This window comes from Manis javanica, chromosome 12, assembly GCF_040802235.1.
Source record: "Manis javanica isolate MJ-LG chromosome 12, MJ_LKY, whole genome shotgun sequence".
Classification (NCBI taxonomy): domain Eukaryota; kingdom Metazoa; phylum Chordata; class Mammalia; order Pholidota; family Manidae; genus Manis; species Manis javanica.
Genome location: NC_133167.1, coordinates 63,657,396 through 63,671,960, shown reverse-complemented (window position 1 = coordinate 63,671,960; position 14,565 = coordinate 63,657,396). Strand labels below are relative to the sequence as shown.

Below are 14,565 nucleotides of genomic sequence, written 5' to 3'. Positions count from 1 at the left end.
CACACACACATATGTGATGAAGTAGTCTTATCACATAATCACATGTATATGATTATAGAATTTTGTTTTACGTATTTGTCTTGCCAATGGGTTTCAGCCCTGGACAAGTTCACTATGGTTTCAGTGAGACCAAAACATGGCAATGGAACATTCTTGGGGTGAAAGCGTTTATACCCAGCTTTATTCTCATGGTAGCAGGTCAGTCTCTAGAATCCCGTCCGCTCAGAGCGAGTCTGTGTGCAGCAAGCCAGTCTCTGCCTCTGGATTTCTCTGCCACTGCAGCCGTCTGTCTTTGTCCCTGGCTCTGCCACCACTTCAGCCTCTGCTCCACTGCAGCCAAGCAGCTGTGTTGCCCAGAGCACTCCACAGAGCTCTTTATATAGATCCAATAACAATGTATTGCTCACACGTGTGTAGTAAGCAAGCCAACCAGGGCCAGGTGAGAATTCTGGCCATAGGAAACTTCACTTTCTCCACATATTTTATTTGTTTGAACTTAATAACTTGGAGATAGGTGATAACATTTTCTTAAACTGAATGGAATTTCATCAGCCTGGTAATTGGCTATTTCCATGTCCTCCTTTGACCAGAGAAAAGACAGTGAGAAGAAAATTCCTCATTGGCTCAGTGGTATGTAGAACTGGCATGTAAATAAAGACATCAAGAGGACTAGGCAAAAATTAGCATATTTTGAGACAAAAAATGCATACACACACACACATATACTCCAAAATAGTTAAATCCCTAGAATAGTTAGCTGCAGAAAAGAAATAGAAAAGACCACACTGCCTCTCCAAGACCTCCTCCTAAACCATTTGTTATTTGAGTAATAGGTCCCTAGGGAGATTATATGTTGGTAAAGATGTATGATTTGTGTTATTTGTTGAATATTTTACTGCAAAAAGATCCTAAGAGGTCATTTAACCCAAACCCCTTAGTACAGACAGATTAATTGTTTCTTCCTTGAAACTCAACAAATGGTTAGCCCTCCTACCATACACAGAGCAGCCCACTGGAAGAGTGGAAAGCCAAGATGCTCCCATAATTTTATGGTAGTGGATCACATGACTTTCAAAATATCATTCAGGTCAAAACTGTTAAAACTGCAGTTTAAGGTTCAGTGGAGAAAGAGAGGTTAACTGGACAAGGGAATGCCCAGAGAGCTCCTTCGAGTAGTGCTGTCCTGTAGGATATGGCTGCTGAGCACTGAAATGTGGCTAATAAGACTGAGGAACTGAATTTTCCCTTTAATCTGTTTAAATGGAATGGCTGCCTGTGGTTATTGGCTACTTATTGGACACCGCAGTCTTAGAGGATAAGAGATTTGAGCTGAGCTTTAATAAGGGATGGGTAGAAGTTTGTGTAAAAAATGAAAATTCTAAGCAAAAGACTGTGCTTGTGAAAGTTCATGGATGAGGGAAAGCTTCAGGCATGGCCAAGTGAAGAATCATTACCTGGTAAAATTGGAATTAAAGGTAGGTAGTGGGTTAAAGTGGAAGCTAAGGTAGGAAATTCAAAACTATGCTGCATCTTGAATGACGACAGCCTGAAAAATATACAGTTAATTCCATGTTCAAAGGGGAAATACTTAAGGTTTTTGAGCAAGATGAAAACATAACTTGCTCAGTGTTTTATGAATGTAATCATGAGATAATGTGCAATATGGACTTGAGGACTGTTTTGATTACCTCTTGCTGTATAGCAAACCCCTCTACTTTAATACCACTTACTGGAGTAAGTAAGCCATTTCACTATGTTCATAGATTTCCAGGTCTAGAATTTGGACAATGCACAGAACAGATGGCTCATCTCTGCTCCATGAGGTCTGGCACTTCAGCTAGGGTGACTCAAACAGCTGGGGGCTGGAATCACCTTCAGGCTTCTTCACTCCCATGTGGCTACTGGGCTGGGATGTCTCAAAGGCAGGTTTCATCTAGGGCTGTTGACTAGAGCACCTACAGGTAGCCTCCTATGTGGCATGCGCTTCTCACTGAATGACATAACCCCACCAATCTGCAAGCAGAGTTGCTGGACCAAAATTAGTGTTTGTAATGAAAGAGCACATCAGTTCTTAGGCAATTAATTCCCTAAAGGAGAAATAAGGGTCTAGAAATGGAGGCCGGGAATCAGAGTAAAGGTACTTCATGATCAGCAAATGTAGCAAGATTTGGATTGACTCAGTAGCTGTTCCAATCTCTTTCTGGGTCAGAATGGAAACTATATTCCCCAGACTCTTTTGCAGCTAGAGTTCCAGGTATATGATTTATATTGTACCAGTCAGACACAGCACACCAAATTTGGAAGGCAGAAGTAAACAACTGTGAGGCAGAAACTGTGCTTTTCTGCTGTCCCTACTAGTAAGCACAGTTGTGGTACATTTGTTTTTTCATGACAACCATAGCAGAGGTCCTAATGTCACAGCCCTACATACACAGTTGTCAAGAGGCAAGATGCGCAGTAGAGGTAGCATGATTTTGAACCTGGGCAGCTGCCATGGTGGCTTCCCAGTAGATGCAGCTTTCTGATTCCACAGCCCAGATCCCAGTAGGGTAGTGGTTCCCTTGTCAACCCAGGTCTGTGGTATGACTCTGGGAGTCATTCCTGAAAGCTCAGTGGAGACTGTGTCTTCCGCAATACAGTCAATCCATAAGATGCTTAATACCTTGCAATAAGCCCCTTTCTGCTTAAACTAGGTAGAATGGATTCTGTTCACTGTAGCTGAACCTAGACTGATGCAGTAAGCAAGATATCCTGAGGTAGGTCTCAGAGCCTCCTGCAGCAGCCACCTATGGGAACCTTCGAAAAATAAAAGGTGAGAATGATTTAGGGGAGCAGCCAAGAAGAGGTTAGAGAGGGGAAATAGAACAAATTGAAAGGGGGATCAATGCTGACACCCTGAAAGAAAGCATCTAAGTCTGCAGGGGAAGGTACAGGGTAAAAAGAACTGTTTCAGCTTGAAACAACCATGATCCTAGAAGGGCACTGTCTCTCAAATAAAAAGGCTGTTGTTTCTCAAGTCTTAAAGAGCTAGAGAAAGTAGAGGGACCTTTTAAATGCAACTGGGGATATGCAGAAACCTGATATTTGTGTTAGTCTGTCCTCAACTGGAGTCCTAAAGATTTTGAAATAATATTTACCTAGATCCTTAAAACTGGAGACTTAAAACTCCATGGTAAACAGTTGATACTGTGTGACTCTAGGTGGCTTGAAGGAGGGTATGGGGGTGGGGGTGGGGGGCAGAAATACTCTAGAAGTGAAAGAAAAGGTATTGGATCCAGACTATAATCCTTAAGAGGAAAACCCACATTTCTCCTTGGGTAAAACAGAGAGCAAACACTTCATGTGGGACTGACATTTTCACCACAAAACAAGTAACACCCTGTAATGGGGCTAATAAATTATCCCAGACGTTTTTTCAATAATATTGCTGCAGATCCACATACCCATTTAATTGTTTTTCATTAATAGATCTGCATCCTCTCATGGAGGCATTCTGCTGTGATGGTTAAAAAGTTGCTTTCTAGAATAACATTACCTGAATTCAATTCCAATAACAAGATGTAGGATCTTGGGAAAATTACTTAACTCCTCTGTGCTACAGTTTCCCATCTACAAAATAGGGTTAGCAAGAGATTCCATGAGATCTCACAGTGTCGTGATTGGAAGCAACATCATGGTCCTCCAGCCACTCAGTCACATAAGCAAACTGTGAGGAAGAGAATCTGGGTGTGCCCAGAAAAGGAACAAGCTACCCAAGAGACTACTGCCAGCAAACCAGGGAAGACCTGTGATGCAAACCCATGATCACACCAGCACTCCTTTCTTCAGCCCAAGTTAGCCAACCCCACTCACCTCCAGCCAGGGTGCTGGACTTGGAGGGTTGCAAATGGAGGGTCCAGAGTTTATTTGTATTTCATGACATGCACACAAAATCTGTATTAGGCTTGCATCCAAACTGATTTTCCTATATATTAATGCATGTTTTTATTTTATTGCTATATCCAGATCAAACTTCCAGAAATTCATATGTTTCACTTAAGAGAAAAATTGTTTCACTTAAGAGAAAGATTTATCACTTTCATGTCTTTTGAGCAAATAAATGCCACTACAAATGGTTGCTAGGACAAGGAGAATCTTTCCTTACAATATTCGTGTTCCCTATTACATTAGAGAAATGTGTGCATGACTCCATCCTTTCAATGTCTGTGTGATCTCAGGAAGCTTTTTCCCTTCTTTGGGGGTCACTTCCTTCCTCAGCCCTAATATCTTCCTCATGATCCTGTGACCCACTGTGTCCCCCTATGATCTCTTTTCCTCAGTACTGGATTCCAAACTCTTTAAGAACAGGGCACACCTTCTTTATCTCTCATGTCCTCCAACATACCTGTGTTCACCTGGACACGTGTCCTTTGCACTCAGCAAAGATTTGGTTCCTTGTGCCTAGAAAGAAGGATGGAAGACAGAGCTACACAGTAGTCCCTTACTCTTCTACAGACTCCTGTTATAACCTTCAATCCTTGGACTTTGCTGTCCCTTTACTTCTAATATCAAGTGCTTCAAGTCTCAAATCAAAATGCAAAGTCTTTCTGAAACATAAATATTAATGAATAAACTAAATAGGAAAAGTATGCTTAGCAAAGGAAGTTTAACACTGTCTTTTCCTAAGATATATCTTTGTAAGGGATATATCTTGTCTGTGCCTAAAGATCACTCATATCCATGGCAATGCTGTTGAAAGCAATTTTATATGTAATTTTAAAAGCATATTTGGGAACCTCCTCCCCCTATCCCACAGCAGGACACAGCACTGCCCCTATTCTTACAAAACAAAGAGAGGAGATGCCTTCTTGTCTGAGGAAATCCAAATGCCAGCAGACTGAACTAGAAGCTGGGATTTAGGCATGTGAGGCTTGAATGTGATCAAGTAAAACACATAGTACAAGGTTTGGTGCAAGTTGGTGTAAGCATCCTGAACTGCAACCAGTTTCTGGCTACACTTTTAATGTGGGCCCCAACCCCCTCACCTTGTACCTTCAAATAAATAAATAAATAAGAAGTTCCGCCCTTGAGTTTTGTTTGGCATCAGCCCAATCAGAAGTCCCTCCTGCACTTCTGCCTGGGAAGAAGCACCTCTCATTAGAGGAAGCCTTCACACCTCCGTGGGGAAGCCCCAGTTTCTAGGCTCCCTACCTGCAGCCGCCCCTGTCTTTCTAACATGTCTTTCTTACCACATCCTAAACCACAAACACACTTTTGCCTTGACCCTGCCATCTGTCCAGCTGCCCCTTAAACTCGTAATGCATCTCCTGTCCCCTCCTCAGGTCTGAAGGTGGATCCTCAAATCGTCCTCCTGAAGCAAATGCACTGTTTCTTATCACCTTTCCTCCAGCACTCAGTCCCAGCCTGCACCGGCCCGCTTTTGCCGCCTCCTCCTGCCGCTCTAACTCTTTTCCCTTTGGCTGTTCTGATGGCTGAGCTCACTGTTCAGCCTCTAATTGTGGTCTTCTCCACATTCTGCTGTAACTCTTCTCTACCTGCTTAATCTCCACTCAACACCAACGGTACACTTATTCGACCATCGCTACCCACCCTCAAAGTTCCCAAGTCCTCACCTTAGCCCCATCACTCTTGCACTGCCTACTCCCTACATTTTCAGCTTTTTGTAAGCTTTCCCCATGAATATCCAGCCAAAACTTAAATACAACAGCCGCAAACTAATTCAGTACTTTTACTTAACTCCAAACTGTCTCCCTTCCTTATCCTCCCACTTTCATCAGCAACTGAACCATTGTTGCTGCTTCACGGGCTAAAACCTTGGGGTCCTTTTGGTTGTTTTTAACAGCTTTATTGAGATATAATGTAAGATATAATTGTATGATGATACATATCATACAATTCACCTATTCAAAGTGTACAATTCAATGGAGTTATGCAACCACCACCACAAATCAATTCTAGAATATTTTACCCCTACCAAAGAAAGAAGCAGTCATTCCCTCATCTCCCCTGCTCCTTGCCCCTGGCAACCACCAGTTAATCTCCTGTGTCTTTAGATTGTCTTTATCAGACATTTCATATAAATGGAAACATATGTGATCTTTTGTGACTGGTTTCTTTCACTTAGCATGCTTTCAAAGTTCATCCATGTTACACCATATATCAGTATTTCATTCCTTTTTACAGCTGAATAATATTCACTGCATAAATATAACACATTTGGTCTATCCATTTATCAGTTCATTGACATTTGGTTGTTTCTACCTTTTCGCTATTGTCAATATGCTATAACATTCATGTACAAGTTTTGGTGTGGACACATCTTTTAAATTATCTTTGATATATACTTACAAATAGATTTATAACTCCATGTTTAACATTTTGAGAACTGCCAAATTGTTTTTCAAACTGGCTGTACCATTTTAACCATTTTACATTCCTACCAGCAGTGTATGAGAATTCAAGTTTCACCACATCCTTGCCAACACTTATCTTTTCCATCATAGCTGTCCTAATAGGTATAAACTGGTATCATTTGATTTTGATTTGTATTTCATCAATGGCTAATGATTTGGGGCACCTTTTCAAGCGCTTATTTGCCTTTTGTATATCTACATTAAAGAAATGTCTGTTTAAATACTTCATCTATTTTTTAACTGAGTTGTCTTTTTGTTGTTGAGGTGCAACAGTTGCTTATACATTATGGCTACAAGTCTCTTACTAGATGTGGGTTGCCTTTTCACTTTCTTGGAGGTATCCTTTGAAGCACAAAGTTTAAAATTTTGATTAAGTCCAATTGATCTACTTTTTTCTTTTGCCACTTGTGCTTTTGGTGTATCTAAGAAGGCTTTGCCTAACCCAAGCTCATGAAGACTTAGTCCTATGGTTTCTTCCACAAGTTTTACAGTTTAACTTTTACAAGTGGGTCTATGATCCTTTGAGTTAATTTTTACATATGGCATAAGGAAGATGTCCAACATCATTTTTTACATGTGAGTATCCAGTTGTCCCAACACTATTTGTCAAAAGAGGGGTCCTTTTTCATTTTTCCTTTCATTTGATCTTATCCCAACCTGTCATCAAATTTTGTCTTTTCCCTTTAAAATGTCTGTCACTCATTCACTACAACACCAGTTCGCAGTTGATGCCCTCACCATCTCACACTTAGACAATGGCAGCTGCACCTATCCTGCCAAGCCCCCAGCAAGCCAACCCTCCCAGGCAAAGATATTTAAGAATTGGAATTGAATTCATTTAATTCACCTGCTCTGAAACCTGTAATAAATTCCACCTACAAATGGCATCAGGGCCCAATTCCTCTCCCTGACTTCTCTTATCTGGCTTCACCTTACCTACACCAGCAAATCAAAGAGGCAAAATTTCATCTTCCCTGGTTATTCAGATCTTCACTGAAAGGCTATACTCTCTCCTTCCTCTGTCTCCCTTTCTGTGCATCTCTCTAAAATCCCCTGGGTTCTTCAAGTCTCGCCCAAAGCCCAGCTCCTTGATAAACCACCTTTAACTACTCCAGTCCTTTCCAATGCTCTCCTCTAGGAATCCCTACTGCATGTGTGTGCTCTGTAACACCTATGTAGATGACATTGATACATACAGTTTCACTCTACCAACCGACAGCAGTGAGCATTTATCAAATGGAGGAGTCAGATCAGATGATATAAAGGATCTTTCCTAGATCTTGAATTCCACCCCTTCATTCATTATATAATGATCTAATTTTGATGTTTAGGCTTAAAGTTAACTCAAGGTTTCCAGTTGAAGAATCAACGAGTGTTTATGAAAGATTCCCAGCATTATAATTTCTTGTGACTGAATGCATCCTCCTGGGACTCAGGGCCCCTTTAGCTCAAAAGAAATCCTTCCCCCTCTTCTCAGACCACTTTTAATAAAGCAACGTGTGGTACTGTGTTAAGTAACTGCTATGCTGGGCCTGTGGCAGAGAAGTGGTGTGATGTGGGCTGTTAAGGTAATCCTTTGCTGTGAAGAGCCAATGAATCAGTAATTTGTTGAAATGATCCAAATAGTCTATAGATTTTTTAAAAATTACTGGAGATGGGTGACTGGTTGGATTCATTCCAGAGACACGCGTTTCCGCTGCTGCAGGAAAATGCCAAAAGTGAGGTACCAGGCTCTGGCACCAAGGACCAACGCCAGAGTTCAGCAAACGGTTTTCTGGAGGAGATCCCGGATCGCGCAGAGCAGGTCCACCCATTGCGCAAATGTCTCTGCGGCTGCACCTATGCGCCTTCTCGCAGGCGCCTCCTGGCCAGTGTCTTCGCCCGCCCGTGAAGAAACTGCGAGGCAAGCTGCCCAGCCTCGAAACCCTGCTACTAGGTGAGCGGCTCCGCTGCGCTAGCCGCCGCAGGGAGGCTGATAGTCAACCTCGCCGCCCCTCCCCACCCCACCCGCCGCGGTTAAAGTTTGCTCCCTTTCGCAGCTCCTAGCTCCACCCCACACCTCCGCCCCCGGGCGACTAGACGACAGAGGAGTTCCTGTGTCCTCGATGCATAAACACACTCACCAACAAAAGAAAGCCCGTTAAATCTTCCCTCCTGTGAACTCGCGCCCCAGCGGTTTCTTTGAACTGACCCCCGCCCCCTCAGCCCCCCGCGCTGCCTGGGGCGCGCCCGGCCCTCCCGGACTCACTGCCTGCCTCCCGGCTGCGCACTTTTTGCTGAGCGCTTGGTCTTTGATGTTTCTTTATATTGTGGCAGAGCAAGCACACGCTCTTCCCGGGCGAGGGGCTTTGTATAACGGAACTGACATTTGGCCTTGATACCTGTATCTCGCGGTGATTGCAACAAATTTCTAAAATAAATATTGTACTTTGATCTTCCAACATTGCATTTTTTACATTACTTTATTAAGATTAAGTTTTTCAGGAGCCCCGAGTGCAAAGGGTGGGAAGCTAAACAGCAGAGCGCAAAAGTGTCCCTCCAAACTTCAACTCGCGCCTAGGAGGGCTGTAATCATGAAGGATTTTCACAAATGGAGGTGCGGCCCAGAGCAAGGATTTAGGACATCCAAGAGAGGCCCTACTGTGGGCCGCTATTCATTGTTCTAAAGACTTTGCATAATTACCTTCTAAGCCTACAAGCGCACTACATGGTCAGCACTGCTCTAACCCCCACTGCCACTGGGAGCCTGAGGCATAAAGAGGTTGAGCAACTCGCTTGCCGGGGTTACCAACCAGAAAGTGGCAACTAGAAAATCTGACTTCAGATTTTCAGAGTTCGAACTCTTAACGACCAACACACACTCTTTTCGCCCTCTTGGCCACTGATGGCGGTTTAATGGACTAATGGGAGCATTGTGGGGGAAGGGTTATCTCCTACAACTAAGGAGATGTCAATTGGCTTTTCTTTCCTTTTTGTTAACAAAGCGAACAAATTCAGCAAATGAGATTTCCTTCCATCCTACTTGGCCCAACCCGGCCCGCCTGCCGGAGTTCGAAGAGCTCAAAGGAGCCCGAGAAGAAACAGGCTAGGGAACTAAATTAGTTTCCACAGACGTGTGCCTTTGCGGGTGTGCGCGCCTCGGGACTCCCTGCCGTCGACTGGCATCCGGGAAAGGGCTCCTGCGGATTCTGGACTCCTCAGGGACTCGACGCCTTGACGGGGCGTAGACAAGGGGCAGGTCCGCTGGGCCTCAGAGCAAAACTCTTATGTCCTCTCCCTTTACCCACTCCCAGAGGATCCGAACCCCATCTTAAGCAGCTCGACAGCGGCAGGCGAGCCGCGCAGTCACTGCTCTGGTCACCTTCCCTGGGTGACACCCTGCTGGGGAGAGCGGAGCGAAAGTGTTCATAGCATTTTGTCCGCGTGCGGCCCATTGGTCTTCAACAAGATGTCTTTACTTTGCTGGCGGGCCCTCGGCATGCGGAGATGTGGGTCTGGCGGGATAGTGTCCCAGCCCCCAATGGGAATGCAGAGGTCTTCAGTATACAGCCCAGACTCCGAATCAGAAGCCTGCTGGAGTTGGGCTAACCGCTCGCCCCCAAGGCGAGTTGGACCACCCAGTCCGTCCTCTCACGTCAGTCCCAGTCTCCGTGCGATCCCCGGGAGGACCATGCGCAGAGGGCGCAGCGCGAGATGGCTCGGAGGATCCTGCACTGCGGGCGGCGTCGTAGGGAGGAGACTGAGTCCGCGTAGAGGCCGGACGCCGATCGCGGGGCGCCGAGCTCAGGCCGCCACTCCGTGGCGCGGTCACGTGAGCCAGGTCCCCCAGCAGGAGGCCGCTGCGGCCATTCCGGGCCTCTAATCTCCCCTCCAGTGCCAGCGGGACCCGGCGGCTCCCCTCCCGCCTCCTGCTTCCTCTCCCCGCAATCCCTGTGTCCGCACGGCCCCGACAAGACGCGCCTTGCGCTGTGGCCAGAGGCAGGTGGCTGGTTATCCCTCCTTGGCTGTGCATGGCAGGCCAGCGAATGTTTAGGGTGAGCATTTCCCTGGCCCGAGGCATACGGCCTGTGCCCGAACTTTCTTTTCTTTCCAAGGATGACAAGAACAACCGTTTTCATTGACTTTACGGTTGGAGGGCCTCCCTATTACTGCTTGTGGTTTGTCCAACAACAAAAGGCTTCCTCGGCCGCCCCTTACTTTTCGAGTAGTCTCCTGATAGGTCAGAGCGGCGTGGCGGGCTTGCGGGGAGAAGCTGCCCGCTCTCACGGCTGGGAACCCTCGGTGGAGCCTAGGAGCGGTCAGCCGCCTGCCGTGCCCTCCACAGCGTCCTCCAGGACTTCTGCCGGAGACAGAATACGTTTTTCCCTCGGGTGTATATTGTGAGCTGTTCTGGGCGTCCTGCCAAGCGTAGCTTTGGGGGTAAGCGCGGCTCGGGTGCATTTCCCGTCTCACTATTCGCAAAACTTGTGGCCCAAGAAAACTTCCAGGTCGCCAGCAGCAACGTCACTAGAGAGCCCCAGACGCTCGTCGGAGAGACAGCCCCGGAGCGTGCCCGCCACCCACCCTCGCCCTGGGCGGCGGCCCGGGTCGCCGCCCTGCCCGCGGCTCCACCGCGGAGAGGCTAGGCGCGGCAGGCGGCGGGAGCGGGGCGCGCGGCCTTCGGGCTCTGTGTGTCTCCCGCCCCGCCCCGGGAAGTCCCTTGGGCCCGCGGTGTGCGTAGGCCAGTGCCTGTGCTATCCCGGTACCGGGTAAGTGCCAGGGGAAGTGACAATTACCCTCATCTTCGTCGCAGAGTCTCGCGCCTGGAAGCTAAAGGCAGATTTCTCTGGAGATAACAAAGACACTTTGTCACTTTGGGAGCTGCCTCGGTGCAAATCTTTAATTGCAAGTGGGAGTGGGGGAAGACGGAGATCGAGTGTCTCAAGCAAGCTAAGCGCGGGTCTCCAGGCGGCAAGGCACCCTTTGATCAGGAAAATCCAATTATTTGTGTATATACATTTCCCACATAGTGATTACTTCATTAATTGTCCCGCCTTTATCTCCTCCCTTCCCATCCCCCCTAATAATCAGTTCTTTTATCCAGACCAACAAACACACCATAGGAGCTTTGTGGATTCAAAGGATTTGCTTTCGCTTCTGAAAGAGCCGCTATTCTTTGATGATTGGGTAGCGGCAAACTTCAAAGCCATAAATCTTCCCTCTGACTGGCTGGCGGCCCAGCAAAGTCCTTATCAAATTCTTGGAGGTGATCCTGAAGCGCTCAGACCGCGCGCGGAGCGAGCAAGCGGGGTGCGGCAAGGGACACAGGCGGGGAGGGCCTCGGCGCGCGGAGGGGGCGCCGGGGAGGGACGCCGGGTGGCTGTTCGCCCTCGTCTTCGGGTCTCCATGCCTCGGCAGCGCCCAGCTCCGCAGCCAAGGGCCAGAAAGCTGTAGCCATGGCCGCCGTGGCTGTCCTCCGGAACGACTCGTTGCAGGCCTTCCTTCAGGTCAGAGCTGGGCTCGGAGGGGGCGAGGGAAATGCGGCAACGGTCGTGTCCGGATCTCTCCTGGTACTCTGTGCGCCCTAAATCTCTAAGAGATCCTGGGTCGGTGGATGCTTCTGCAGTCAGACCTCGGGGTGCCCAAGCCAACTTCACACCTAACCTGGTGTCAAGAGTGTGGCCTTTGGGAGTTAGGACGCGCAGATTCGGGAGCTTTTCGGACTCCCGCGTCTGGCTTACAACAGGGCCTGCGCGCTCACTGCTGGGCCCTCCTGCTAATTTCAGCCTGGGACCAGCAGGGAAGAGCGCTAGACGACCGCGGAAATGGGAGCTTGAGAGATGGGAGGGAAGGCGGCTGGGCAGCCGGGTTGTGGGTGTTTCCAAACCTGTCCTGACCGCGGAGCCGGAGAAGGCCCGTCGAATCCCTGTCCTCTCCTACTTTGTGCTTGCTTCCTCTGAGGCTGGAAGGTATCCCTTTTCAAGTACTTTAACAGGAAGCGCTCGCGCGCTGTATGTTCAGGTAGCGCAGGCACCAAAAGTTTCCCGGGCTAGTGGGTGCGTGCGTGGGGTGCGGTGGCAGGGGAGGGACCCACGGACTGAGGGAGGAGCTGCGGTATTATAACTGGTGTGGGGGTGGCGGGCCGGCCGGGAGACTGCACTCGCAGCACTAACCTGGTGTCTCTTTTCCGCCCTCCCCCGCCGCCGCCCATGCAGGACCGCACCCCCAGCGCCTCCCCGGACCTGGGAAAACACTCGCCCCTGGCGCTGCTAGCCGCCACCTGTAGCCGCATCGGCCAGCAGGGAGCTGCGGCGCCCCCGGACTTCCTGCAGGTGCCCTACGACCCCGCGCTGGGCTCGCCCTCCAGGCTCTTTCACCCTTGGACCGCAGACATGCCCACTCATTCTCCCGGCGCGCTGCCGCCCCCGCACTCCAGCCTGGGGTTGACGCCGCAGAAAACACACCTGCAGCCGTCTTTTGGGGCGGCGCACGAGCTGCCGCTCACACCCCCTGCTGACTCCTCGTACCCCTACGAGTTCTCACCGGTCAAGATGCTGCCCTCGAGCATGGCGGCGTTGCCCGCCAGCTGCACACCTGCCTACGTACCCTACGCGGCACAGGCCACGCTACCGCCTGGCTACTCCCACTTGCTGCCCCCACCTCCGCCTCCACCGCCGCCCACGTGTCACCAGCTGTCCCCTAACCCGGCCCCGGACGACCTCCCGTGGTGGAGTATCCCGCAGGCGGGCACCGGTCCGGGAACCTCTGGGGTTCGGGGGGGCAGCCTCTCCGGCGCCTGTGCTGGTGGCTCCCACGCGCCCCGCTTCCCCGCCTCGGCGGCTGCCGCCGCCGCCGCCGCCGCCGCCCTGCAGCGGGGCCTGGTGTTGGGCCCGTCGGACTTCGCGCAGTACCAGAGCCAGATCGCTGCGCTGCTGCAGACCAAGGCCCCCCTGGCGGCCACGGCCAGGAGGTGCCGCCGCTGCAGGTGCCCCAACTGCCAGGCGGCGGGCGGCGCCCCGGAGGCAGAGCCAGGTAAGAAGAAGCAGCACGTATGTCACGTGCCAGGCTGCGGCAAGGTGTACGGCAAGACATCGCACCTGAAGGCGCACCTTCGCTGGCACACGGGCGAGCGGCCCTTTGTGTGCAACTGGCTCTTCTGCGGCAAAAGCTTCACGCGCTCAGATGAGCTGCAGCGGCACCTGCGGACTCACACCGGTGAGAAGCGCTTTGCCTGCCCAGAGTGTGGCAAGCGCTTCATGCGCAGCGACCACCTCGCCAAGCACGTCAAGACGCACCAGAATAAGAAGCTCAAAGTTGCTGAGGCCGGGGTCAAGCGGGAGGACCCGAGGGACCTGTGAGCCCACCAGGGTGACTAGGTCTCTCACGCTTTGAAGTCCCTAGCACCTCTTCTGGGAGGTTCTGGGGGCCTGTGAGTATCTGGTAGAGGACACCCGACAGGGACCGTTTGCCTTTCCTCTGCCCACCTACCAAAGCGACGCCAGGCTCCCAAGCTTCCCTGGCCAGGGACAGGTAGAGCTCTGTGTCACTCAAAGGCGGTTTGAAGCCCTGAACCATTCCCATCGTCTGGGAGAACTACATTTTGGGGGAACCACCCCGTGCTGGCATTGTATATAGGAAATGCGTTAAAACGAAGGAACCTCGGGGAATTTGAAATAGTGCTCGGGTTTTTGTTGTTTTTTGCTAGGACCGGGCCTGGCTTTGTACAGATTATTTAATAGCTTTGTTAAAGATTAATTATAAAAACTGTAACATTAATAAAATGTTACCTTTGTCTTTAGCTCCATGCAGAGCTACAGCATGAAATGTCTCTGTAAAGCAATCAGTTGCAGTGTGAAAATAAACTAAGTTAATTCCGGGGTCATCTCGGGAAGACCCGGCTGAGCCGGTCTCGTTTGATCTTTTCTTCTGGGGGAGCTTTACAAAGCGGTCAGGTTTCATTGGCAAGACCGTTCCTGTGTCAGAAGCTGCTTTAGTTTGGAAGGTCCTCTGGCAAGCGTGCTGGGTACATGGATGAAGTAGGGCGGGGTCAGTTTTGTGGTACAGAGGGCAGGTAGGGCAAGGTTTTCCAGCTACACTTTGAGTTTCTCAAGCGGCCTCAGGACTTGACCAGACACTTTCTAGCGTCTCTTAAAAGTTTGGTGCCTGTTGACAG

At 49.4% G+C, this 14,565-nt stretch overlaps 1 protein-coding gene across 3 annotated transcripts; it reads left to right on the top strand.

Annotated features, from left to right (window-relative positions):
• Positions 1-8,953: 8,953 nt before the first annotated feature.
• SP5 (Sp5 transcription factor) lies at positions 8,954-14,294 on the top strand. 3 transcript variants are annotated; one of them, XM_073218708.1, is made up of 2 exons: positions 8,954-11,161; positions 12,608-14,294. In XM_073218708.1, exon 2 carries the CDS (start codon positions 12,785-12,787, stop codon positions 13,748-13,750), a length of 966 nt encoding a protein of 321 aa, XP_073074809.1. In that variant the 5' UTR covers positions 8,954-11,161; positions 12,608-12,784; the 3' UTR covers positions 13,751-14,294. The 3 variants fall into 3 exon arrangements, with proteins under 3 accessions (XP_073074809.1, XP_036878884.1, XP_036878885.1); XM_037022989.2 differs by lacking the exon at positions 8,954-11,161 and adding an exon at positions 11,170-11,899; XM_037022990.2 differs by lacking the exon at positions 8,954-11,161 and adding an exon at positions 11,170-12,361.
• Positions 14,295-14,565: the final 271 nt, after the last annotated feature.

What these genes read in the sequence shown, in the direction of transcription:
- SP5 (XM_037022989.2), top strand. Translation starts at nt 11,849, where the DNA reads ATGGCCGCCGTGGCTGTCCTCCGGAACGACTCGTTGCAGGCCTTCCTT. An exon ending in CGTTGCAGGCCTTCCTTCAG is followed by an intron (nt 11,900 to 12,607) that starts GTCAGAGCTGGG and finishes CCGCCCATGCAG; the next exon opens with GACCGCACCCCCAGCGCCTC.